Source organism: Solanum tuberosum, unplaced genomic scaffold, assembly GCF_000226075.1.
Source record: "Solanum tuberosum cultivar DM 1-3 516 R44 unplaced genomic scaffold, SolTub_3.0 scf00040, whole genome shotgun sequence".
Lineage (NCBI taxonomy): Eukaryota > Viridiplantae > Streptophyta > Magnoliopsida > Solanales > Solanaceae > Solanum > Solanum tuberosum.
Window position 1 is genome coordinate 42,277 of NW_006238964.1, and position 26,795 is coordinate 69,071.

The following is a 26,795-nucleotide window of genomic DNA, read 5'->3' on the forward strand; positions in this document are numbered from 1 at the left end:
AACATTCCTTTCTGGAGATGGTCAAAATATATCTTGTTTTTGGATATATCCCAATTGAATATTCTAGGCGTTCGATTGGATTTACGAATTGCAATTGAACCATCAACTTTGTTACAACATTCATAAAACCAAATTTGCAATGCGAGAGGAAACCCTTCAAACTTCACATAATCCGGATCTTTTGCCATTTGATTCGACATAGAATGATGAAGATTAAAAAAGGACAGATTGCCCCAGGGGTACGTAATGTACTATTCCGACTCAACACATAAGAAGTGATCTTTTGGAATATGTGACAATTGTGGTGGAGATGACAAAATGAATGTGCTAATGAAATAAATCATAGACATATTAAAAAAGTCTTCTTCATGAATCAAACCATCTTCTTTAAACACTCTTATGAAATCAGCTTTCAAAACCTTATCAACAGCATTTGGAAAGTAACGAGAAAGCAACTTAGATGTACTATTCTGATCATGATCAAAAACCATACACCCACCACACTTAAAACCAGTTGTTACATAAAATTCTCTAAGCCCAAAATGCATTTCTTTACCATTTATGTCAAACACAAACATGTCATCCCGATTGTTAGCTAAATGATGAACAAGACATCTAATAATCTGAGGTTGAACTTTCAATTGGGACAAGCCTAATAGATAACCAAAAGGAGACTCTTTAAACAAATGAACACTACCAATTTTTTCAAGTAGCTTTGTTATATCAACAAAAACATTGACATTTACATAAGAACACCAACGCGATTGTTTCTTCTTGATCTAAAAAAAATATATTAAAAATCAATAAATTATAATAGTCATAAAATGCAAAAATTTATAATATAAGCAAAGAAATATTTGCATCAAAAATTAAATTACTATAAAACGACGGTAACAACATACCTTTAGTGGAACTTGTGATGCCTTTTTCCTTTTATTATTAACAAACCTAGTCCATTTTTGACTTAAACCATTCATGCCTTTGCTCACCGAACCCCCATCAACATTCTAGGGCATAAAAAATTAATTAATGTTACAAATCTTTCGGTTCAGAATAAGATTCAACACTTGCATGTCAAAAAAAAATAAAAATTCAACAAATAAATACATACCTTTGAATACTGATCATGATTTACTCTTAATCTTTTAGAGAGGGGAATATCATCCTCAAAATCGCTGTCATATGGATAATGATCTTCTACCAATTTTTCTTTACCCTTCGATTTTGTATCAGCCCCATAATCATCTTTTTTTTGAACTTTGTAGGATGATGAAGAATTGATAACAATAAAATCATTAGATCTACCAGACGGTCTTGAACTGATCGGCGGGCTATCAACGATTCCCACAGATTTGTTAAGTCTAGGACTTTTACGTGGAGTCTTTTCCATCGAACAATGGCAATTTTTTAGATTAGTTGTTTTGTGAAACGTTTCTGTGAGGAGATTAAAGGTTAAGAATTTTGAAAAAGAAAGAGAAGATTAAAGGTTGATTACTTTAAAATTCGTCCGTTTGAGAAAGTTGAAGAAGAAAATGGAAGGAAACCCTTTTGACTTCCCAAAAGATCTTCAAGATTTTATTGAAACTATCACTCAACATTGAAAAGTACACCTTTCTTGGTAAAAAATATTGTTTATCAGAACAAAAAAATAAAAAACTAATTAGGATCCCAAGACTTCCACTATGCCTAAAAAACGGAAAAAAAAAGAGGTAATGAACGTGTGAATTTGGAACTGATTAGGAGAGAGAATATTGATAAATATTAATATCCTAATTAAACTCCCTATAACATAGCACGAATTACTAAAAGTATGAGAGAGAAAATCTGTAAAATAAAATAAAATTAAATACTAAAATTAAATGTTTTGTTATGTATGTAATTTAAAAACTTAGTTTGTAATTAAATATAAGTATATTGATATTTTGTTAATAAAAGACTTACGTAGTATATTTCTGTAATTTTTCCATAAATCAATTCATATAGATGTGGTATTCTTATATCACCTTACTGGTTGATTTTCAATTTCAGCATTTGCAGTCTCCTTCCCTTCACCCATGTAATCACTGTTAGGGTTTTACCCTATTTTTGATATCTTATTTGAATTTTATTTTTTCCTAAAAGAAAAGATAAAACATTACCATAAATGTTTTTCAATATATTTTTCTTCCATATCTGAGTTATTCTTTCCTTTGAGGAAAAAACTGGAGATCTATAAATTGAAAATTCATATTCTCATAGCATAAAACAATAACATCCACAATGTAGTCATTAAAAGAGTTTTGTTTATGGAGAGATTTTCTCCTAAACATATTTATGTTTTTCAATATTAGTTTTATAATATGTAGGTCGTTGGACAAAACTATGTTAATAATAAGTCTTTAGTATACTTTTATTTGTCGTCTGATTTGTTAACCATATGTTTTGCAATTGTAAGCTTCCGCATGACGCCCTAATCACTTTCGAACCCAATGAGTGGTATCAGAGCACATAGTTCAAAGATCTAATGGTTCAATATTGAATATAGGTTCAAGTGGTTTCAAATCAATTTGCAATCAAAGTGATGATAATGAAGATTTTTGTGCTACTACATGTGGAGAAATTTTTCAAATATATTTTCAACAATATCCTGCTGCTCCATCCCTTAGAACAAAATTATTTTTCAACTCATGCTTACTTTTAAGCATGGGCTCCAACTTTCAACCCCTGCAAACTTTAATGTTCGAGCTCCACTTTTAACTCATGTATCTTTACTTTTAACGCATGAGCTCTACTTTTAACTCATGCATTTTACTTTTAACGCATGAGCTCCACTTTCAACTCATACATATTACTTTTAACGCATGAACTCCACTTTCAACCATGCTCATAACTTTTAACACATGGTTCCAATTTTTAACTCATATCAATTTTCAATCATGGTAAGTAGCAGTGATACATGAAGATTGTATGAAGAAAGAGATTATCAAGCATATGAAGAAGACGGATCAAGTTTTGTCAAGAAAATTCGGTCAAAATGGGAGATTTGTTGGGGTTTTGCCCTAATTTTTTTATCTTATTTGAAGTTTATTTTTTCCTAAAAGAAAAGACAAAATATTATCATAAATATTTTTACTTTTCATAAAAGGAAAATATATTTTTCTTCAATATTTGGGTTATTCTTTCCTTAGAGGAAAAGTTTGGAGATCTATAAATTGAAGATCCATATTCTCATAGCATAAAACAATAGCATCCATAATATAGTCGTTAAAAGAGTTTTGTTTATGAGGATATTTTCTCCTAAACATATTTATGTTTTTCAATACTAGTTTTATAATATGTAGGTCGTTGGACCAAACTATATTAATTGATAATATGTCTTTAGTATACTTTTATTTGTCGTTTGATTTGTTAATCATATGATTTGCAATTGTAAGCTTCCGCATGACGCACTAATTACTTTCAAACCCAACAATCACTACCTACCAAACATACTCCGCTATCAATACAGTAAACCTACATGAGCACAAGAAGTAAGGATCCATGTCAAAGGAGTTTTGAGTGTGAGCTTACATACCTAAAGACTCGTATCGAAGGAATTTTGAGCAAGTGTTAACACTCATACCGTAAAATAACCATTTGAAAAGAGTGACAACCTGCTATAAGCTATAACAACAATTCATTTTAAAGAATAATTTCAAAATAATTAATAAGGATAAAAACGAAAAGTAATGTCTAATTAATGTCTTAATATTATTTTCTTAAAAAAGTGTACTTATTTTGAAATAGAGGGAATACTATTTAAGACTTTGATGTTAGGATTGATAATTTTTGAATTTAAAGTGGTGATGTAAAAAATAATGTCTATTTTGAAATGCCTAATTAAGGTTTAAGAGTGGCCTTTGCCATTTGTTTGACTTTAACACAATTTTAAAAATAAAGGAAGACTTTTGAAACTTGTAGTTTAAAATAGGATAAACTACTTTATTAGACATACATCACTAACATGTATACTAATTTTACCTCTACTTTCAAACAATTACATATATTATCATTTTTAATAATTTATACCATACACTATTAAAAATACAATCAAATACCCACCTCCCTTAAAATTAGGATTGATTAATTATCTTTACATTAAAACTTCAAAATTAACATTTTTAATTAAAAACAATTATCTTTCTCTCAGGGAATATGAGTTAGGGTAAAACTCTCTCCCTCTTTCTCCTCTCTTGATCAATAGTTAGTGAGAAGAAACACTACATTAAAATAGATGTTCTACAGCTTGTCAACAGACAGGTCAAACTCCTAGCCTTTGATTTTCTCACTCTCAAACCAATTCCCCACATACTCATAATTTTTCTCACGGGGAGATACATCTCGCGCATAGAGATAATGGGTATAGTTGTAAGCAGAGATTTCAAGCTCAATAGATTTATCACATTGTCGATAGTGTCGGTTACATACTCAACCAGGAAACTTCGCGTCATTTCTTCTGTCGGATCTAGGCGCTATCAATGTATCTTATTAAGTAAGCCTTTGATTTTCTCACTCTCAAACCAATTCCCCACATACTCATAATTTTTCTCACGGGGAGATACATCTCGCGCATAGAGATAATGGGTATAGTTGTAAGCAGAGATTTCAAGCTCAATAGATTTATCACATTGTCGATAGTGTCGGTTACATACTCAACCAGGAAACTTCGCGTCATTTCTTCTGTCGGATCTAGGCGCTATCAATGTATCTTATTAAGTATGTATGTATCTAATAAATATATTGGAGATTTACGCATTATTGAAGATTTACGCATGTATTTGACACAGTTTGTTATGTCATGTATTTGAGTGTTGTCATATGCATCTATCTTTTATCATGTATCTTAATATGATCATATGTATTTGTTATGTTATTACAATGTATCTGACGATTTTCGTATTTATCCGAAATACATGTTTTTGGATATAAGATATGAAATTAATACTTGATACATCAAATTATATATATAAAAGATACATGAAATAATATTAGATCATATAAATAGATACATGAAAGTAATACTAGATACAGATAACAAATACATGAAATTAATACTAGCTACAAATAACAAATACATGAAATTAATACTAAATACAGATAACAAATACATGAAATTAATACTTATGAATGTACTTGTATGATACTCATGTATCTAAATGTTTAATTTATTAGATACATTAAATAATAAAATGAAATTAATCAAATTACGTGCATGACCAAGATATACATGTTTTTGTCTTTTATTATTAATATTAATGAATTTATTATTTCAAAGAATAATAAATAAAATCAATTAAACATAGATACACTCCTTGATTTTCACCTTACATTAAGGGATTTAGTTAATTTAAATTTTCAGAATTAGTTATCTATACATTTTGAAAATCCTTAATTACTCATGTAATTAAGGAAATCTATTACAATCAATTAATTCAAACAAATAAAATATGTATCTCATTTTAAATATGATAGAGAAAGTAATATTTGAGAGTACCATGAATCTTAATAATTAGAATCTAAACTAGTAGTATTTATGTAGTTTGCTCTTTAAAATAAGTGATAGATATTTGCATTATAAATAATTTAAAATGAACACTTTACAGTTAAACTGTCACTTTTTTTTTTGTTGACTAAAAAGGAAAGTAAATTGATAACGTGAAATGAAAACATTTAATTTCAAATAAACTAATGAAATGCTTAATCAAACAAAATTTTGATTAAAATAAAAAAAGTAAGAAACCTGAATTTTTGACTTAATATTCCTTAATTTCTAATTAAAATTCCTGAACACAAAGCTGACAATTAATATTATTTATTTATTTATTTAAAAGGGATGGAAGGCATTGAAAAAAGTAATTAATGTAATGAAAACCAAAAGAAAAGCCGTAAAAATCTCTGGTTAGAGAGGTGTGCAGTGGTTATGCCTCAAATTGATGGTGGTTTGATGTGGTTAGGCAAAGGAAGGATGATGACGGAGGTGGAGGATACCGGCCGGTCACCAGTTACGTTTGCATGTTCTTCATCATCATCATCATCATCAAGAAGAAGATCATACAATGCATTGTGTCTCATTTTCCTTGTTGTTGTTGTATCCTTGATCACATTTGTATCGGCTCAACCGGACGATGACGACACCGGCCCAGATGATCATCATTATCTTCCCGATGCAAAGAGCTCTTCGGAGGCCCTCTTCAACTTTAAAAGCTCACTATCTACATCTTCAGGTAAAGGAAAAGATGTTCTCGGGTCTTGGGTTCCATCGACAAGTCCCTGTACCGGGAACAATGCCAATTGGTTGGGAGTAATTTGCTTCGAAGGGGATGTATGGGGTTTGCAACTAGAAAACTTGGACCTCTCAGGTGCAATTGATATAGATTCATTGCTTCCTTTGCATTTCCTCCGGACCCTAAGCTTTATGAACAACAACTTCAAGGGGGGAATGCCTGATTGGAACAAACTTGGTGCCCTCAAGTCATTGTACTTGTCCAATAATAACTTCTCTGGTCAGATCCCCGATGATGCCTTCAAGGGTATGACTTATCTCAAGAAACTTTATTTGGCCAACAACCAATTCACTGGTAACATTCCCACCTCCCTCGCTACCTCCTGCCCCAGGCTCTTCGAGTTGACCCTCGAAAACAACAAATTCACTGGCTCTATACCTGATTTCCGCCGTGGCCTTCTCAAACTCCTCAATGTATCCAACAACCAACTCGAGGGTCCAATCCCTCCTTCTCTTTCTTTAATGGATCCAACAACATTCGCAGGTATCATTGGTTAATTTAATTATGTACCGATCTAGCCTTTTTAATTTATTATTATTATACATATACATGACAGGGAACAAAGGCATGTGTGGGAAGCCTTTGGAATCAGTTTGCAACTCCCCAATTCCAGAAGCAAATACTACTACTCCGCCTAACAGTCTCAACTCTACCATCAGCACCCAATTATCTGGTGATATAAATAAGAAGTCTCCCTCTCTCCTGAGTAGAGTGATGTTGATCGTTGCAGTTTGTTTGGTGGTCTTATGTCTCGTGATTGTGTTAATTCTTATCATTCGCCGCCGCAGCAGCAGCCAAAATAATTCACAACTCACCAGCCGGGCTGTTGAGTCAAATAATATTGATGGGGATCAAAACATGACCTTTTCATCATCAGCTCTTCCTGATATGACGATGAGCGGCAATCCAACTTATGCAAGACACGATAACAATAACAAGGCAGTAGAGGCACCACCAGCAGCAGCAGCACCAGGCGCAACGGTGGTGGGTAAGTTGTCCTTCGTTAGAGATGACAGGACAAGATTTGATCTACAGGACTTGCTAAGAGCATCCGCGGAGGTGCTTGGCAGTGGGAACCTGGGGTCCTCTTACAAGGCACTACTTATGGATGGCCAAGCCGTTGTGGTGAAGAGGTTTAAGCAAATGAACCATGTCGCTAAAGAAGACTTCCACGAGCACATGAGGAGGTTGGGCAGACTAAGCCACCCGAACCTACTCCCCCTTGTCGCCTATTATTATAGGAAAGAAGAGAAGCTGCTTGTTTATGACTATGCCTCCAATGGTAGCTTGGCCAGTCACCTCCATGGTATGTATATGTATATTAATTAATTAGAGTATATACGTGAGTTTAAATTATTAATTACTCGGCTCTGTGTGTGTATATATATGTAGGCAATCACTCTAGGCTGGACTGGTCAAGCCGCTTGAAAATCATAAAAGGAGTTGCAAAGGCGTTGGCCTACCTTCACAATGAGCTGCCAAGCCTAGCACTTCCGCATGGTCACCTCAAGTCATCAAATGTACTTCTGGACAAATATTCTAATCCGTTGTTGATGGATTACACATTGGTGCCCCTGGTGAATCTTTCCCAAGTCCAACATCTTCTAGTGGCTTACAAAGCTCCCGAGTATGCACAACAAGGCCGCATCACAAGGAAGACTGATGTTTGGAGCCTTGGGATTCTAATACTAGAGACCCTCACCGGTAAACTCCCAACAAACTACCTTGCTCTCAGCACTGGCTATGGCACCGAATTGGCTACCTGGGTCGACACCATCATTAAAGATAATGAATCGGCTTTTGACAAAGAGATGGACCAGCTCACTCATCAAGGACAGATCCAAAAGCTCTTCAACATTGGAGTGGCTTGCTGTCAAGAAGATTTGGATACAAGGTGGGATCTCAAGGAAGCTATTGAAAGTATACAAGCCTTAAATGACAAGGTCGACGATCAAGTTGATGTTGGATTTTAATTTTAACATCGATCGTACGTACAACAATACATATACTCAACCCCATTAGTTAATTCCCCTCTCTATATTTATATGTGCATTACATATCATGTTTGTACACATTTTCATTGTATAGTACTTCTCTAAATTACTCAAGGCGTAACTAGACTTGCATGCCAATCGATCGGTCTCTCACTCCATAAGTATTCGACCCTACCATTTGCAAGTATATATGTACATCTAGAACTTTGTTTAGCTCTAAAATTTTCTGGTTTAATGGGTTATGGGGTCGTTTGGTTTATCAATGATTAAAAGCAATACATAGAGTATTTATTAGTGGCGACCCATGACTGTCACGGCAAAAGACGCCTTTTTAGGCGAATAAACTTGCCACTAAAAATAAACAAATACGCCACCAAAAAGTTTTAGAAATCCAATATCAATGTTGACAATTATTTTCAATTATACCTTTAAAAATATTATGTAGTTCTAAAAAAAACTGTGAAACTATAAGGTATTATATCTTGTGGATTACAAAATAATAAAAAAAGTAAAAGTGATCGAGATGTGAGGCACTCTTCAGGTCAGCGCTCAGCATTTTTTGCCGACGGTTCAGCACACCTCTAATTCAACTAGTTTTCTTTTCCGGGAATGAATTAGCCTAGAGGAAAACAATAGGAATAATTTAATATAAGGGTGACTAACGGACAAGTGGACTCATGACTAGACCGATTTTTGCTTGTGCCGGAACGACCCACATAAAGCTGGAGCATTGGGTTGAGTTGGGCACTTTAGTGGACTGTACGCGCACGGGTCAAAGTGGCGTACCAGACGCACTGAAACTATCAATAGCTGCTTAGTCTCGAGATTATTGTTATCACATCATTAATATGAGATAAAAATAACACTATAATCTTAAGGTAAATTATCCCGCAATCTTATTCCAATAAAATATAGGATAAATTTATCCTAAAATTTATTTCAGAATTGATTATCTCTTATCCCTCCTCATACCAAACGAGACCTTAAGCTTTTAAAATTTAATCTAAATATTTTTCTTCATATTGTCAATGACTATTTTTAAAAAAAATATTCAAATTTAATAAATTATAAAGCAACTAATTAAGCAATGGTAGCTCTTTTCTTCAACAACATCAGAAAACACCACCCATGTTAATGTATTTTTGTGATGAATTGACTGTGAAAAGAGGAGATGGGTTTTATGGAGGTCCTGTTGGTGTTTTCTGGTGTTGTTGTTACTAGTTCTTATCGTGGAGGCTGCTAGTCAGAAAACAATTGTAAGCGAGATGTTTTCTCCGGTGACTAATGACTATTCACATTTGGTGTTTCTCACAAAAGAAATGTTAAAAATAATATTTCACCCACACAAAAAATGAATTTATATTTTTTTTTGTTTTACAAATATCAGTTTAAGTTATAATGTTAATTCATTAATAAAGTTTATGTTGCAATCTGTTTTTAAAACTAAATTAAAAACATTCCATAGCTTGGCTATTGTTAATTTTGAGAATAATTAATAGGAGTCGTTATATAATTTTAGGAAAATTAAGAAACCGTTTTAAAAAATTCTTTTTTTGGAAGAAAACCTTTAAATAAACAAGAAGCGGATCGCGATTGACAAACGGAATTAAAAATTTGGCTAACTTTAAAAGGAAAACTTTAAATTACTTGTGAAAAATAAAACTTATTTAAGAATTAATAAAAAATGACAGGATATGGGAAATTCTTAAGTCATTCTTATAAAGTCCTAAGTTTGTTTAAAAGACAAACTAATTAGTTTAAGAAACTTAACAATTTATCCGAGTAAAAAAATTAAACTAAATAGTAAGTTCAAATTCATAAGCATGAATTCAAAGCTTTTCAATAATTATGAAAGAAAATGAATGCTTCTTAAGTTATTCTGTAAGTTTAGATATGTTGTAACTAAAACGAGTTTAAATTTTTGAATAATTAAAGCAAAACTAGTAGGTGTGCAAAAACCGAACTGATCGATAAATTGAACCGAAAAAAGTGTTATTGATTTATTGTTAATGGGTTATTAGGTTAACGGTTATTTAATGATTTTATAAAAAAATATATATAGGGTTATTGGTTCGATATTGGTTTTTTAATATTGGGTCAATCGATAACCCATTAAAAACATAGTAATTTACTATTTTAATTTTAGTCATACACAAATATCAAACAAAAAATATTAATATAATCACTATATTAGACTATATTATAGTCTAAGGTTTGCAACAAAAACGTAGGCAACGGCTAAGGCTTACTATACTAAGTATATTTTTGCACTCAATGAGTAATTTGATTTCTCTCTTTTTAATTTTGCATTAAATTGTTGGACAAGTCATACATTTATTTTGAAAGCATTTTCTTATGGGAAAAGGTAGAGCCGTCAATATGGGCTAGGCACGTTGGGCCGGCCTGGCCTAACCCGGGATTTAATAGGGCTGGGTTAAGATTTTTGGAGCCTATTTAAGAAAAGGGCTTTTTAGCCCGGCCTGAATAAGCCTGCTGATTTGTGGGGCTTGAGAAATATAGGTAGGGCCAGCCCGTGGGCCAAATAAAAATAATTAAAAAAATATAATATAATATTAAAATTAAAGAGAGTCCAAACTCAAAATCTATTTAATATTTAACTAATTGAAACCGCATATAAATTACAGATGAAAATGAAGATGTTAAGACAACCTTGCCACAAGCTGATTCAGATATGCTTGATGAAGATGATCATGAAGTGTTGGATATGCCATAGATTTCATGATGTGTTAGATACGCCATAAGTTTATGTATTTTTTTTAAGGAGTTTATTTTTAACTTTTTTATGGTTGGAATATTGTCACATATTTTGTGTTTTAATGTGACAAAACAATTAGGTTAATATTTCTATTTAAATATTTATATTTTTATTTGAAAAAACCTTAATAAATATTATAAAGATAATTTTATTTGTGGATTTGATTAACAAGTAGTAACATTAACACTATGTAATATTGTTTTGTCGATATTTATGACAATTTTTTTAAATTATAATTTATAATTTATTTTAATAAGCTTTAACGGTTTCGTTTTCTATTTAACCAATAAGAAAAGGGAAAAGGGTCAAAAATACCCCTCAACTTTGGTTTATTGTTTAACTTAATCCTCGCTGTTAAAATAAAGTTAATTTTACCCCTCCCGTTACTAATTTCACCAAAATTACCCCTTATTAGACGAAATTCCCAAAATTGACCCAAATTACTCGAATTTAAAAAAAAAACCTATTCCCTATTTTAACCCAATGCCCTGCCCGATAACCCAATTCCCTATTACCCATTCCCATTTACCCATTCTCTCTCTTTGAATAGATAATCTCCTTTTCTCCCGAGATGGTCATTGAGACTATTGAGAAGGTAGTTGAAAATCTTGGTGCATCTGATATTGATTCTCGACTAGAAGAGCTGTTAATTGATGGTATCCTTTATGCCTTCCAAGAGCAAACCAGTGACGATGCCAATGTGATGCTTAACGGATTTGGTGCTGTTGTAAATGCCCTTGGCCAAAGAGTTAAGCCATACCTTCCTCAGATTTGTGGTACTATAAAATGGCGACTGAACAACAAGAGTTCCAAAGTGAGACAGCAAGCTGTAGATCCGATATCCAAAATTGCAGTAGTTATGAAGCAGTGTAGGGAAGAACAACTAATGGGCCATCTTGGTGTTGTCTTGTACGAGTACTTGGGAGAAGAATACCCAGAGGTTTTAGGATCTATACTGGGGGCTCTCAAGGCTATTGTGAATGTTATTGGTATGACTAAAATGACTCCTCCAATTAAGGATTTGCTTCCTCGGTTGAAGAAACGTCATGAGGAAGTCCAGAGAATTGTATTGACCTTGTTGGTCGAATTGCAGATCATGGTGCTGAATTTGTTCCTGCAAGGGAGTGGATGAGAATTTGTTTTGAGCTTCTTGAGATGCTTAAAGCGCACAAGAAAGGTATCCGCCGAGCAACAATGAACACATTTGGGTATATTGCTAAAGCCATTGAACCTCAGGATGTGCTCGCAACATTGTTGAACAATCTTAAGGTGCAGGAACGTCAGAATCGTATCTGTACGACTGTCGCAATTGCTATTGTTGCAGAAACCTGTTCTCCCTTTACAGTCTTGCCTGCCTTGATGAATGAATATCGTGTGCCTGAGCTTAATGTCCAGAATGGTGTCTTGAAATCCCTCTCCATCCTTTTCGAGTACATCGGAGAAATGGGCAAACTTCACAATTCAGGAGAAAAGGAGATTATCTATTCAAAGAGAGAGACGGGTAAATGGGAATGGGTAACAGGGCATTGGGTTAATCGGGTTATCCTAAATGGGGCGGGTCCTTGGGTTAAAAATAAGAAATAGCTTTTTTTTTTAAAAAATTCGGGTGATTTGGGTCAATTTTGGAAATTCCGTCTAATGAGGGGTAATTTTGGTGAAATTAGTAACGGAAAGGGTAAAATTAACTTCATTTTAATAGCGAGGGTAAAGTTAAACAATAAACCAAAGCTGAGGGGTATTTTTGACCCTTTTCCCTTTTCTTATTGGTTAAATAGAAAACGAAACCGTTAAAGACCAAAAATTAATAAACCGAAAATCGATAACAAATATGTTATTGATTTGGTTATCGGTTAAGCATATTTAAAATCGAAAATCAAACCGATAATACTTCAACCATATATAATTGGGTTTGAACCCAAAACATTCTCGTTTTCAGCTTTCTTGAGCTCCTATTGCTACCGGTTTCTTGGATTTAATCCCAATAATATTAACTTTCTTTTAATTGACTTAAAGGGGTTGACTTGAGGAAGAAATGTATGCAAGGAAATGGAAGTCATATGGACTCGTTATCAAGCAGTTCAAGCACAAAGAAATAAAAGAATCAAGGATTAGAGAGTTCAAAAGAGGAACCTCTTAAAATATAGTAGACATAAACTGGAAAAAAACAAAAAATTGCCAATAGATGATCAAAGTGAACTACTGCATTATTAACCAAGAAAATGACTTAAGCTTGACTACACAAAAAATAATTAAACATATACAATTTTAACAGTTTATTACTCGGAAGGACTAAGCCCAAATACTTTGACATCCTTTAGGGATCGTTTGGTTGGTGTGAGGGATAAGAGAAATTAATCTCGAGATAATTTTTGAGTGTCCTTTAATCCTCGTTTGGTTGCAAAGGATGGATAAACTTATCTCAGGATTAATAATTAGTACTAGGATAAGTAATCCCTCCCTTAGTGTGGAATAATAATCCCAGGATAACTTATCATGGGATAAAGTATGCAAAATAACATAAATACTCCCTTAAATCTCTTTTATATACCACTTTTACATCATGTACATTAACATAATTTTTAATAACATTCACAACCTTAATTAATTGTTGTTTATGATAAAAATTTTTTTTAATTATTACATTTTATAAATACAATTTTTATTTATGAATATATTATGAGTTGAATTTATTTGCCTAATTCTTATGTTCATTTATATTTTAATTTCTCTTAAAATGTTCACTTCACTACTAAATTACATATTTTTAATTAATTATTTTATTACTCACTTAAAATTATATTTTATATATCAATTAAAATGTAGATAACTTTAATAATAAAGTTTCTTTTACTTAAATAAACTTAAAATGAAAGTTTTATTTTTAAGTTAAATAAGATTGAAAATTTTATTTTTAAGCTAAATAAGATGGAAGTTTTATTTTTAAGCTAAATGAGATGAAAGTTTTATTTTAAAGATAAATAAGTTGGAAAAATTATTTTTGAGCTATATAAGATGAAAGTTTTATTTTAAAGTTAAATAATAAAAAAACAAGGAACAATCATGGAAATGCAAACCAAAAAATACTTAAGTTAAATAAAATGGAAATTATATTTTTAAGAATGAATAACTAATTAACCCGCAAAGAAAATGTTTTAAAAAAATAATTAAGGCGGAGGTATTTTTGTAAACAATCAACTTATTCTTAGAAATTATGCCATGAATAGAAGTTTGAATATGACAAACCAAACAAGCAATAAAAACTACTCCGATCCCAACATAACTAATCTCAGTATAACTTATTCCGACATAATTGATCCCAACATAACTTATCCAAGCATAACTTGTATTCAAACCAAATGAACCCTTTGTGATTTAGGAAGACTTTTTTTTGTTGGGGCAGGCCAACATGTATCAGTTTTTACAAAGATATGATGAGATGATATCGAAATGCAACTTATCACTTAAAGAAAACAAGATCAAACAAAATTTGCCAACGAGGTACAAGAAAAGTTCATGCAGACCTCCTTTAATTGCTCATAATAGAGACTAAAAGCGAGAAGTGAGCTAATGACTTCATATTTAATCAAATTTGGACCTATTCTAGTTCTAGAAATAAGACAAAGACTAGGTAAAACTAAGCACCTAGATACATATTCTTGAGCACATACATGAATCATTATCAAATTAACACAACATTTAGACAAATTGAAATTCATTATAAGCAGCAAATGATATAACGAGGTTAGCATTATGGTGACCAAAAACAATCACAGTTATCAAGGATATATATGGTAGGATGTCTACTATCTTAGTATTCACAACACATTATTTATAAGGAACTTAAATAACAGTGAATTAGCAAGAATCTCCTTAATCAATAAACATCATTGGTAGGTGTAACTGATACGATACATGAGGAAGAGAGAAAATAAGCAAACAAATTCATATTCAGATTGATTTAGTCATCACAACAGGGAGCATAGCCATAACTCATAAGTCAATATAAACTACTTTAGTTCTCAAAATATGAACAGTAGCCCTTTTCTTTTCCTGAAATATTACTAGAAGGTCTGAAATCATCTTAAAAGTGATAAAATAATCAAAATAAGACAGTCTTGACCATTGAATCTCTTCAATCACATATCATATATATATATAAAAGAGTACTCTAGGCCCGCCTACGTGGCGCCACCACAAACAAGGATTCCCTTTTAATTTATTTATTTTCAAATCTAGCCTTCCCTTTCATGAAAAGTTGTGACTTTTATGAAAAATTGTGACTTTTACGAAGAGCTGCGACTTTATAAAGAGTTACGACTTTTAGGAAGAGTTGCGACTTTTATGAAAAGTTGTGACTATTATGAAAGGTCGTGATTTTTCAAAAGAGATGTGACATTTCCAATAAGGCACAATAAGCATTTGTTCACACTATCTTTTGTTGTGTATAAATAGACGGATTTCCTCTCATTTTAAAATAACAAAAATTATGAACTTCTTCTTCTGCACAATTAAATATTCGTGTACTTTGCTCATGTTGAGTGGCTCACTGACATCATTGTTTTTGCAGCAATATATTGGTGAATAGAATCATTCTATCCTGAGAGGATCTATTCCTTTAAATCTCGGGTTCTAGAGAAGAATAATTTCTTGAAGGGGACAATGTGCATTCAGTGGGCTCATTTTTTCCTTTCTATTTCATTTTATTGTTACAGATTCTGGTATATTTTTTTACAGTCATTAAATTATGCTTATGTTATTAATTGTTGTTGTTTAGTACATGTTTTAAGCTTTGTTGTTTATGTTTATGTTTTTTATCATTATGTTGAAGTAAAGATATGTTAATCAAGAGTTTGATGTAATCATTAAACTATTGGTGTCGTGTAGATTAGAATTCTTAAACTTGTAAAATAAATTACTTTGATCTTTATAGAGTTTTCAGTGGCTAAAAGATCCTTGGGATGTCCAAGAAGGGACTTTTCAGTGTTCAGAAGTTATGGTGGTTCCACACTACCTTGAAGTTTTAATTATTCAACTTCCTATCTTATCGAGGCATTCAATCGATTAGTGACATCCAAAAAATAAAGGAATGTAGTGGGATGGTAAATATTGTACTCAACCTTAATCAAAAGTTTGGGGTTCAAATGTTGGATTGGAGCCAATGAATTACCCCTCAAAGTAGGATGAATCCATATTAATCAAATATTAAAGAAATAATTATCTCCTTATAAACAGTAGATCAAAAGTCGCAAAAAAAAGTAAAGTTTTAACCATATTGATCGAAACATAAACAACAAAATATGCCTTTTGGCTATCAAAGTAGTGTCATCGATTACGAATAATTATGAATAAGGGCCTTGTCAAGACATCATTTGATCCAAATTATTTGAGCGAGATACGTTATTCAATTAAACTCCAAGAGATGCGTTTTTAAATTTTAATTAACTTATCAAGTACACAACTATAATTATATAAGAGGTATAATATTTAGATTCTGTATGAAAGATTTTTAGCTATGGAAGAGAAAAGGCCCAAAATAGTCCCACATCTTTGTGTTAAGACTCAAAGTCATCCTTGAGTTTTCACATGGAGCATTAATAGTTCCTCATGTTTGCAATATTTGTGCACTTTTGGTCCTCCTTCAAAATTTTGCCTAATGTTTTTTAACATTGATTTTATTCATAATTTATGTATGGAATGTTTAATCGTCATTTTATATATTTAGTAGAAATAATAACTCCATGTGAGAGATTGTGAGAAAAAAAAAACACCTTGGTTTGTTTAGTAGAAATCGTATTGCAGGTAAAGTCGAGAGACTCATCACGATGATTTCACGTGCAATAGTACAATTTTTTCTTTTCTTGCAATGTTATATGCTAAAATGTTCTTAGTTTAGCTGCAATAATATTTATATTGAATAGAACAAGGTGTTCTTCTTCTCACCTTCTCTCACATAGAGTTATTATTTCTACTTATGAACAAAATTAATGTTAAAAATAGGCAAAAGTTTAGGGGAGGACCAAAAGTGCATCAATATTGCAAACATGAGAGACTATTAGTGATTCATGTGATTTTGAGTCTTAACCCAAAGATGAGGACTATTGATCTAGGGAATTTCTTGACCAAAACTAATGTGGGAGCACTTAAAATTCAATCTTCGAGGATAAGGTTAAAGCTGGATGATTTGTACGGATTCCTACTATTTAGAACGGAAACGGGAAAAAGGATAAGGAAAATTACCGTTGGAGAATTTCCTGGAAGCTTCGAAATGCCTCACTGGCATGCGGACTCGTGCCGAGCACGCTAATATATACGGATTCATATGAAAATTTGAAGAAACGGGGTCGTTCTGATGATGGGTCGGAGCTTCTGGAGGTTGTTCTTCGTTGAAGAAGAAGAGAGGGAAAGAGGGGCACGTAAGGCTGAGTTGCTGTTTTCTTTGAGAGCGTGGAAAGGAAAAAGAAAAGAGAGATTAAGACTCTTATCTCATACATTTTACAAGTAAAATTTGGTAAATAGTGTTTGTCTATATAATTTGTCATTATTTGGCAAATACTTTTAGTAAATAACCCAAATTTTTAAATACTAGAAAAAACTAGTATTTAGGCCAAGTCTCATTTAGTAATTCATATTCTATATCAAACTTTTATCTTTTACAAGAATACCCTCTATAGTAGTTGTTTACTTATTTTAAATAATTTTTTACGTGAACATTAAAGTAGTGATGAGCTATTCAGTAAATATGAATAGTGATGATATGATTGTTGATGAAAATGATGAACAATCAGCATATGATAACAAAGTCATGTGTCATGTAATACAAACATATTGTTAGTTTTGATAGTTTTTAGAACTTATGGAATTAAATTTCTTAAAAAACGTGAAATATATTTTCCAAATACTATGAGTTTTTTTTAAAAATTTTTTGGGTTTAATTAATTAGTCAAATCGGGTACTTACGTAGGATTGTGTCACGTGTCCTTATTTGATCTTTCGTTAGAATGAGGACATACATGCTTTAGTTTTTTGACGAGCAGAAACAATGTCCTAAAAATATAACGAATACCATCATTTTTCCCTTTTATATTCGTAATAATGTTACCTCCATTCTACATTGATAATTTTTTAATCTTTGTCCTATAATATATATGGTGGAAACAAAACACCCCTAATTCAAGACAGGTTTTCTCGCCCAAATATTGTCGAAGAAATATTGTGTAGCATAAGGAAGAGCGTACAAATGAGAATTTAGTTTTACAGATTAGGATGCAGAACGAGCCTGTTGTGTACAAATGCCTTCACATTGCCTTTTAAATTATTTGTCATTCGCTGTCCCCAACTCAAAACCTCAGCTTTTCCCTTTTCCGTTCTCTTGCCATTGCAATACCTTTTTCTACTGCAATCTTATACGTCCAGAGCAAGTCTGTCATAAGTTGAGGAATTTTGCGCCACTTGTTCCTCTTGCTGCTAGGTCTTCGTCGTCAAAAGGAATAGAAGACACGGAAGAAGTAATCGCTGAAGCTAGGGAAGCTGTCAGCTATTATCTACAAGAACTTGGTGTTTCTCATAAGGAATCCATCGAAATAGCCCTCAACTCACCTAATTACGTTAGCATGCTAATAGATAGCGTCCGTGAACTGGATGAGTTTTCCTTATGGAATTCCACTGATTTTGAAAAAGCATATGACCCGGTTCCTGCAATTCCACCTTTCAAGAGCAAGGTCTACCTGATGGCAAAACAAAAAGGTGATAAGGGCATGCTTCCCTTCTTGGAGAGCATTGGCCTCACTCTCTCTTCTGCAACACACTTAGCTCGCTACCTTTCCTCTAATTCTCTCTTTCAGACACTACCTACCCTTATCAATAAGGTACGCCTACTCTAGGGTGCTCATTTCTTCTGCTGTATTTTTTGCTTCGTGCCAATTATTTCACTTGATTTTGTTTTCCTTACTCCTGTGTATCTTTTGTTTAAACAGAATAACACTAATTAGGGAAGACCTTTTGATAATGTCAAAAGTTGTTATGTTATTCATCTTTCCTAGTGTTGTTGACTCATTCTATGAAAATCTCATGAGCTCTGTGGGAGAGTCCTGTCATCTCTGCAGGCATTTAACATATCACAAGAGGATGAAAAGTCTTGATTTAGTTTGGCTAGATAAGAAAGTAATATGTAACACATAGTTATTGATTAAGATATTTAAATTGTCTATATAAATTCTATTCGTTCCATGGTTAAGGGAGTTGAAAAGGCTCACGAGTGGCCATAAAGTTGTCTCTTTCTTGAGATAAGAGGTTTGAACCCTTTTTTAGTTTTTTCTTAATGTGCTGATCCCTCTTCTACTTGCTCATAGGTTAAGTATGTGAAGAAAATATTCTTCGCAAACAGTGATGATGGAGGACATATTGCTAGAAATGCCCGGCAAATGATGATGCACTTGTCCATCAGTATTGATGAGGATGTCCAGCAGACCTTGTCATTTTTTGAGAAGGTCAGTTGCCTCCTTGAATCGGGATGGTTAATGGGGCTTATTTACTGCGCCTGTCTTGAAGTTTGTGGCACTGATGTCTGTTCACTTTCATTGAGCTACACCTACCCTAAAGTTTGTGGAACTAAGTTCTATTACAACTATATCTTGATATACTCCCTCATCTTCTCCTTTTATGACTATTTTTCCTAAAGGGGCAGTCTGTCATCTACAGACCCTTGAAATAACTTATGGTCAACCACTACTTTATGTCATAGCCTTTACATGACTGTTTCTCTAAAATTCACCCAGTTCCACCTAATCTTAACATATTAGTCTAAACATCCAATCAATCCCTCACTCTCCAAGATAGTTCACAGTCCACTTAAGTCAACTAAAACGAGTCAGAATAATACTTCCTGCTAGCAACTTCATAATGTGATTGTACTTTTTGTAGATTCAAGCAAGACGTGGAGGTCTACATTTGTTAGGTTCGCAAGATGCATCTTTCCGACATCTTATTGAGTCATTTCCACGACTTCTTTTGCTACCTAAGGAGAGTCATATGAAGCGTCTGATGGTATTTCTTGATGATATTGGAGTGGTGGAAGGATGTAAGAGACAAATTCTTCTTTTGTTTCCACCTATTATTTTCTATGACATTGAAAAGGATGTTAGACCAAGATTGCAGGCGATCCTTAAGGTATCAGATTATTTATTTATATCTGATCTTAATAGTTTTCCTTCCTTACTTATCTCCAACTCGGCCTCAAGTTTAACGACTCATGGTTATCACATAAATATGATAGCAATATGCTTTATTGACTTCTGTTAATATTACTAGTACGAGAGACAAAGGTCATTTAGATCTTTATCATCATCATCTCTCTCTCTCTCTCTCTATGTGTGGAAGTCCTGCACCGAAACCTGTTGGTAAGGATGTACTTATAGACGATTTTGAACAATTTCCCAGTTATTTTGGGCCTAAGAAAGGAGACAGTTTTCAGCCTTGAACTGATATAGCAAACATAATTTTTTATAACTCTGCCGAGGAGAACTGAATCATAGTTTTAGAGTTCTGTAGAAATGTTAGTGTAGGTATGAAATTGTTAATATACTTTCTAAGTTGGAAATTTATTTATTTGTGAATAAGTCGGTTAGGAGCATTCATTTTTAGGATGGTGTGATTGTTGTTCATTTATTGCAAGGATGGTCTGGAGGCTAAAGATTTTGGGCAGATGTTGCTGAAATATCCATGGATTCTTTCAAGGAGCATTCTGCAAAACTACGAGAACATTCTGATTTTCTTTGATGATGAAAAGGTATCAATCCTGGTTACACTGTTTTGCACATGAGGCCAAGTTTCTCATTTGAGCAGTTAGTTTTTGCTATGAAATATGTCTGGTTGATTCTAATGGGTCTTCTGTGTAAAGTCATTGCAACTTTCTAGGAGTCCCTTGTTCCTCTGTATTTAATTGCCTTGACTTGTGGTCTCTAATTCAGTGGTGTATCACTGGGTAGGTTGTTGTTGTTGTTGTTATCCACTGTACAGAAACAGTGGATTTGGTTTCTGTATCACTATATGCCTTGTACTGCAGTAAGTTAGAGTGTAATATAGTTGTCATTTTGCTATTGTATGTTTTGGGCAGGTACCAAAAATTAGTGTAGCTCAGGCAATTAAAAGCTGCCCGCTCCTTTTGGGGTTGTCAGTTAACAAGCTGAAATTGGTGGTGGAACAGTTGCGTGACTTCGGCATTCGAAACCAGAAGTTGGGTAAGGTGATTGCTACAAGTCCTCAGCTATTACTACAGAAGCCTCAGGAATTCAGTCAGGTGAGAGTCAAAATTATGGTGTCACCTATCAAATTACTAACATCAACACAAATGTATGCAAGACTGTGCATTAGTTCTGATTGACACTGGAGCTTCATTATGAGATTTTGGAATTATTTGGTGATGGTAGTTGTACAACTAGGCTGATTGATCCACGTAGCGACATGCTTCAAATTCCAATCGAAAGGAACCACACGTATGCTAGAAAGACGTATAGGCAAGCCTTCCTTTATGACACATGGATTGCTTTTCATGACTTTTCTTTCCATAGGCATATATTGCAGTCTAACCAGCTTCCGAACTTTAGGGGACCGAGAGTCAGTCTTTTGATCCTCCTCGAGCCTAGTCTCGTCTTTCAAATTAAGCTTCCAATTTAGTTGGTGCAGACGCTTTCATCTTTATTTTAGTAAATCTTTCACAATACTAGGTTGGTGAAGATGTTTCTTCCCCTTTCAAAATAAAATAAAATAAAATAAATCTTCACAAATCTTGTATTGAGATGATTACACAATTCTTTGGTTCTAAAAGCTTCACATTCCTGATTGAAGGTCCATCATAAATGTGATAGTGATCTTAGAAATGACTTCAAATCTGTTTGTTTCTGGAGTAGTAGACTGTTAGTTAGTCATTAGTTTAATGGACATGAGAAACTTTCCCATATATGGAAACAGGTCACATCAGTGCTACTCATATAGATGATTTTAGGGTCTTGCTTGTCTTTGAGGTATCCACACTTTATAACATTTAAAATATTTATTGATTACTGAAGGGTGTTTAAATGAGAAACTTTAGTTATAGGGGTATTGCTTGTCTTTGATGTATTTTCACCTTTATAACAATAAAATATTTTATTGATGATTGAAGGGTGTTTAAACTGAGAAACTTTAGATTATAGGGGTATTGCTCGTTTTGGGGTATCCCCACTTTGTGTCAATTAAATATATTTCTTTTGAAACATAAGCATTTCAATAAACATTTTTACTTATAAGAAGAAGAAAAAGATATCACAATCTTTCCATGCTCGTAGAATAATCTGAAATTGGAAAAGATTCCAAGGCTAGTAGTAACCAATTAGTCGAGCTCACACCTTAATTAGAGTCAGCTTGAGAATATGACCCCTCAACCTTTATCAGATTTTTTTGATAAACTAACTATATCTATTAATGAGGATAGTTCTAGCATACAAGATAGATACAAAGTAGGGGTGGCATACAGGCAGGTCGAAAATGAGTCAGGTGAAAACGGATAAAATACCGACCCTATCCTTTTTTTATATGGGTAAAAATGGGTAAACTCAATGGATAATATGGATATACGTATTATTTATTGCTTCTTATTATGTAAAGAAATAAGTACTTCCACATTACAAGATTTTTTTCGCAATCTCTTTCACCTTTTATGGTGTATATTTGGTATGATGGTAAAATATTTCATATTTTCCTAGAAAATATTTTTCTTGAAAGTGAGTGGTACGGAATTGAGGTCGGGAGGTCAAAATTTGAGTTTCGGGTCAGGGTTGAAAGTCAGATCCCAAGTTCGAAGCCATTTTGGATGGTGAGGTTTAAGAAACTTTTGAATAATATTTTTATGATTTTAGGTAAGTTTTGATTTTTTTTTACTTATTTTATGTACGAAATTTATTTTTCTTAAATCAAAGGAAAATGAAAGGGGCAGCCTGGTGCACTAAAGCTCCCGCAATGTGCAGGGTCTGGGAAAGGGCCCGACCACAAAGGCCTATTATACGCAGTCTTACCTTGCATTTTTGCCAGAGGTTGTTTCCACGGCTTGAACCTGTGACACTCTTGGTCACATGATAACAATTTTATCGATTACTCCAAGGCTTGAACCCGTGACACTCTTGGTCACCTGACAACAACTTTACCGGTTACTCCAAGGCTCCCTTCCAATCAAAGGTAAATAAGTCTATTTGAAAAACATTTTTCAAAACATTTAAACCAACCAAACATAAGAAAATTGAAAAATATTTTTCTTAATACTAAAGACACCCTTAATAAGTGTACTTTTTAGAGGTTCCTTCACCCTTACATACTTGATACTTTAAGGGGAGTGCATTTGGTGGATCCCCATGAGTTATTCATATTTTATAATGGATAATATGAGTTGGTTCATATTTAACCCAATTTTAAATGATTGGATAACCAACCCATTTAAAATGAGTTGGATCGAACTGATAACCATAAATTAACCATTTTGCCACCCCTAACACAAAGGGTAGAGATGAAAATATGACTCTATATGAAGAACACCCAATTCCCTGAACTAAGTAGAATGTATATGGAGAGAATCTCATACAAAAGCATGATTCTCAATAGACATAAGATGAAAGATAAATTACTGATGTGCACGTAAACTAGGTGTTGTGTGTTTTAACCTTGATAATGGTGATTCTTTGCTTGGGTTTTAACCAATTGTTTGAAGGATTATCTATATGGCATGGCTGGAAATAAATCTCTACTGTATCTGTCTTGGCTACATATATTGTTCCTTCTAGCTTGATATTTCAGATGTATGCATTCTCTCCCTCTTCATCTTGATTTTGGCATGCTTTCATTTTTGCTTCATGGAGAGAGAGAGAGAGAAATTGCTTTTTAGTTGGTTGTTAACCCTATCAGAGTGAGATTTTATGATGATGCTTGAACATCTTCTTTGCTGATTATAGAAGATACTTTTTTCTTATTTTTTTGGGTGAATGCAAGTAGTATAATTATCTCAGCACCTGTTATATAAATTACTGTTTTTCATGGGAGTAATAATTCATTATCTCCAGGTAGTGTGCTTCTTAAGGGATCTAGGCCTGGATGATGATATTATTGGTAGGATACTTGGTCGCTGTCCTGAAATTTTTGCATCGAGTATCGGGAGAACTCTTGAGAGAAAACTCAACTTCCTAATGGGTATTGGAGTTTCCAGAAGTCATCTTCCCAGGATTATCAAGAAATATCCTGAGTTTTTTGTGTGTGACATCCACAGAGCTTTACGTCCAAGGTAATAACATCATACTCTCTGGTATATGCTTAAGTTGTTCAATTAAATTGCACTCAAGGGTGTGACCTAGTGGTCAATGAAGTGGGAAGAGAAATATGAAGTGTCAAGTTTAAATCCCAATAGAGACACATAACACTAGGTGATTTCTTCCTATCTGCCTAAGCAGTGGACAGAATTATTTGGTATTTGTGTTGGTGGGAAGTAGTAGGTACCCTGAGTATTTTGGAAATTGAAACGTAGTTGATTGATCCATATGAATGGTTAAATTTATTTTACAAAGAGAACTTAGCCCAAGTCCAATTTAAATCCAGAAATGGGTCAAGTGTGACCTAGCAGAATAGTACTATCAATTTGGGACGAAGCAACATTTCACGATGTTGCGATTTCAATCTAGTTTTACATTTTGCTGGGCATACAATTATTAGATAACATACAAAATATATGTTTTTACAGCTTGCCAAGCACAATTATAAATTCCTTGTGCAAGTATGGTACCTTGTGTTGTGACAATGCTTTTCTAATTTTCATTTTGAGCAGAATGACGTATTTGATGCATGTTGGGCTTTCGAAGAGGGAGGTAGCACTAATGGTTTGCAGGTTCTCTCCATTGCTTGGCTACAGCATAGACGAAGTTCTCAAGCCTAAGGTAGAATTTCTGATGAACTCAATGGGAAAACCAATAAGTGATGTAGTTGAATACCCAAGATATTTCAGCTACTCTTTAGAGAAGAAGATAAAACCTAGATTTTGGGTGCTCAAGGGTAGAAACATGGAATGCAGCTTGAAAAGTATGTTGGGTAAAAATGATGAAGAATTTGCTGCAGAGTTTGGAGAGGGGGGGAAGATGCCGCTTTAATTCTGGTACATCTTTCGCCAGTGTTGTTTTAATATTTTTTTTAAGTAGATGCACGAATCAATTGATGGCTGGTGTGGTGCATGTGCACAGGTTACTCGGTGTGGAGTTTCAATACAGAGAGATTATTCTTCCTTGTCTTACGTGCTTAACTATAAATGAGGCTCAACATTGTCTCTTTATCTTTTGACTTTAGATTTCACATGGAGCATAAACAGTGTTCCATTTTTTAAAAGTATAAATAAATATTGGTATTAGTATATATCTGTAACACCTGTTACTATTTAACAGGGTTGACATCTTGCAACACATAATATTTGGATTTGGAGTTTTAAATTGACGAGTTTCCATATGGGCAAACCAGTGAATCATAATTACCTGTTTTGCCCAATAGGAGCATGATGTTGACAAATCACATTTTCTTCATAATTTTTCTACACCATGAGTACTTTTTTTCTTCTTCATATTTTTGCCGTAAGAATCATTGATTCTTTCTTAAGAAACAATATACTGAATGACGGACAGAGAGACGAACGGGTCTTGAGATTTGGGAGATATTTTTCATGTGAATTCCCATCTGAAATTAAAATATTAACACAAGTTCCTATTTAGAATTTAGTTAAGTCGTTAAAAAATGTTTATAGCTTTTCAGTCTTCTAAAGAAAAGAAAAGAAATTATGTTTGACTAGAAATACTTACCTTTTTATATTATACTATTAAATAAAGATCAGATTGTGTTTGGTCTATCTTTTAAATATATATTTAAATTACGCAAAAAGACAAATCTCGTGACATGTGGATCGCTATTACACAAAGAAATAAAGCTTTTGGAATCATGTGAAAAATATATTAAACTCAATTTTTTTCCTTAATAATACTTAGTTATTTCGGAGGGTAGAAATACAAGAAAAGGACAGTAAAAATAAAAATAAAAAGTAACTCATATTTATAGTTGACAAATTCAAATCTTGATAAATTATTGACCAAATCATGATTTTTTTTTGTTGTAGCTGTCTTTTTTGGAGTAGTATTTGGGCGATTCCTCCGTGAGTATTTTTTTTTTTTTTTTTGCAACCAACTCTACGGGCATATTTAAATTTACACGTTGAAATTCTTCTGCATCCATTGTTTCTCTATTGAGACGATTAATAAATCTAGTCATAGTAACTTTGTCATCTTCGTCACTGTTAGTTTGAATCCTAGTTGTATGGGTCAAACATGCAATGAAAGCTGGGTAAATTAGGAGATGATACAAAACATTCGAAGTTCGATCAGAGCCAGTTCAATAAGAACAACACTGATAGCAACTTTAAAAACATGGGAAAATGCTCATCAATTTTGTCATTTGGAGCTGATATGCCTCTTGTTATGAAACTGACTCAAATATACCTTATCGTTATATAAACGGCTCACTATACCCCTACCATTACCAAATGAGCCCACATATATCCTTCAATTAACGAAAGTTAAAAAATTAGTTTTAAATTTATATTTTTGATTTTTAATTTAAAAAAAATTCATGTAGGGGGGGGGGGGGGTGTATATATGATCTATCAAGCAAAATCATAGG

The 26,795-nt window shown here is 33.2% G+C and overlaps 3 protein-coding genes across 4 annotated transcripts; all 3 read left to right on the forward strand.

Annotated features, from left to right (window-relative positions):
• Positions 1-5,910: 5,910 nt before the first annotated feature.
• On the forward strand, positions 5,911-8,460 carry LOC102604920 (pollen receptor-like kinase 1). Its single transcript, XM_015306706.1, has 3 exons — positions 5,911-6,785; positions 6,859-7,608; positions 7,695-8,460. Exons 1-3 carry the CDS (start codon positions 5,939-5,941, stop codon positions 8,273-8,275), a joined length of 2,178 nt encoding a protein of 725 aa, XP_015162192.1. The 5' UTR covers positions 5,911-5,938; the 3' UTR covers positions 8,276-8,460.
• Positions 8,461-11,643: 3,183 nt separating this feature from the next.
• LOC107059794 (splicing factor 3B subunit 1-like) lies at positions 11,644-12,656 on the forward strand. The gene is made up of 2 exons (XM_015306795.1): positions 11,644-12,061; positions 12,166-12,656. Exons 1-2 carry the CDS (start codon positions 11,644-11,646, stop codon positions 12,654-12,656), a joined length of 909 nt encoding a protein of 302 aa, XP_015162281.1.
• A 5,568-nt stretch (positions 12,657-18,224) lies between these two features.
• LOC102600438 (uncharacterized) lies at positions 18,225-25,574 on the forward strand. Of its 2 annotated transcripts, XM_006342785.2 has the most exons (8): positions 18,225-18,937; positions 19,421-19,558; positions 19,992-20,237; positions 20,743-20,856; positions 21,184-21,366; positions 24,155-24,372; positions 24,910-25,233; positions 25,319-25,574. In XM_006342785.2, exons 1-7 carry the CDS (start codon positions 18,362-18,364, stop codon positions 25,226-25,228), a joined length of 1,794 nt encoding a protein of 597 aa, XP_006342847.1. In that variant the 5' UTR covers positions 18,225-18,361; the 3' UTR covers positions 25,229-25,233; positions 25,319-25,574. The 2 variants fall into 2 exon arrangements, with proteins under 2 accessions (XP_006342847.1, XP_015162193.1); XM_015306707.1 differs by having other exon boundaries at positions 24,910-25,574.
• Positions 25,575-26,795: the final 1,221 nt, after the last annotated feature.

Bases quoted from the DNA above. Each gene is read 5' to 3' on its own strand.
- LOC102604920 (XM_015306706.1), top strand. From the start codon at position 5,939: ATGCCTCAAATTGATGGTGGTTTGATGTGGTTAGGCAAAGGAAGGATG. The intron at 6,786-6,858 runs GTATCATTGGTT...TATACATGACAG, and splicing joins GGATCCAACAACATTCGCAG to GGAACAAAGGCATGTGTGGG. The intron at 7,609-7,694 runs GTATGTATATGT...ATATATATGTAG, and splicing joins CTTGGCCAGTCACCTCCATG to GCAATCACTCTAGGCTGGAC.
- LOC107059794 (XM_015306795.1), top strand. From the start codon at position 11,644: ATGGTCATTGAGACTATTGAGAAGGTAGTTGAAAATCTTGGTGCATCT. The intron at 12,062-12,165 runs GTATGACTAAAA...GTCGAATTGCAG, and splicing joins GGCTATTGTGAATGTTATTG to ATCATGGTGCTGAATTTGTT.
- LOC102600438 (XM_015306707.1), top strand. From the start codon at position 18,362: ATGCCTTCACATTGCCTTTTAAATTATTTGTCATTCGCTGTCCCCAAC. The intron at 20,857-21,183 runs GTATCAATCCTG...TGTTTTGGGCAG, and splicing joins TTTTCTTTGATGATGAAAAG to GTACCAAAAATTAGTGTAGC. The intron at 21,367-24,154 runs GTGAGAGTCAAA...CATTATCTCCAG, and splicing joins AGCCTCAGGAATTCAGTCAG to GTAGTGTGCTTCTTAAGGGA.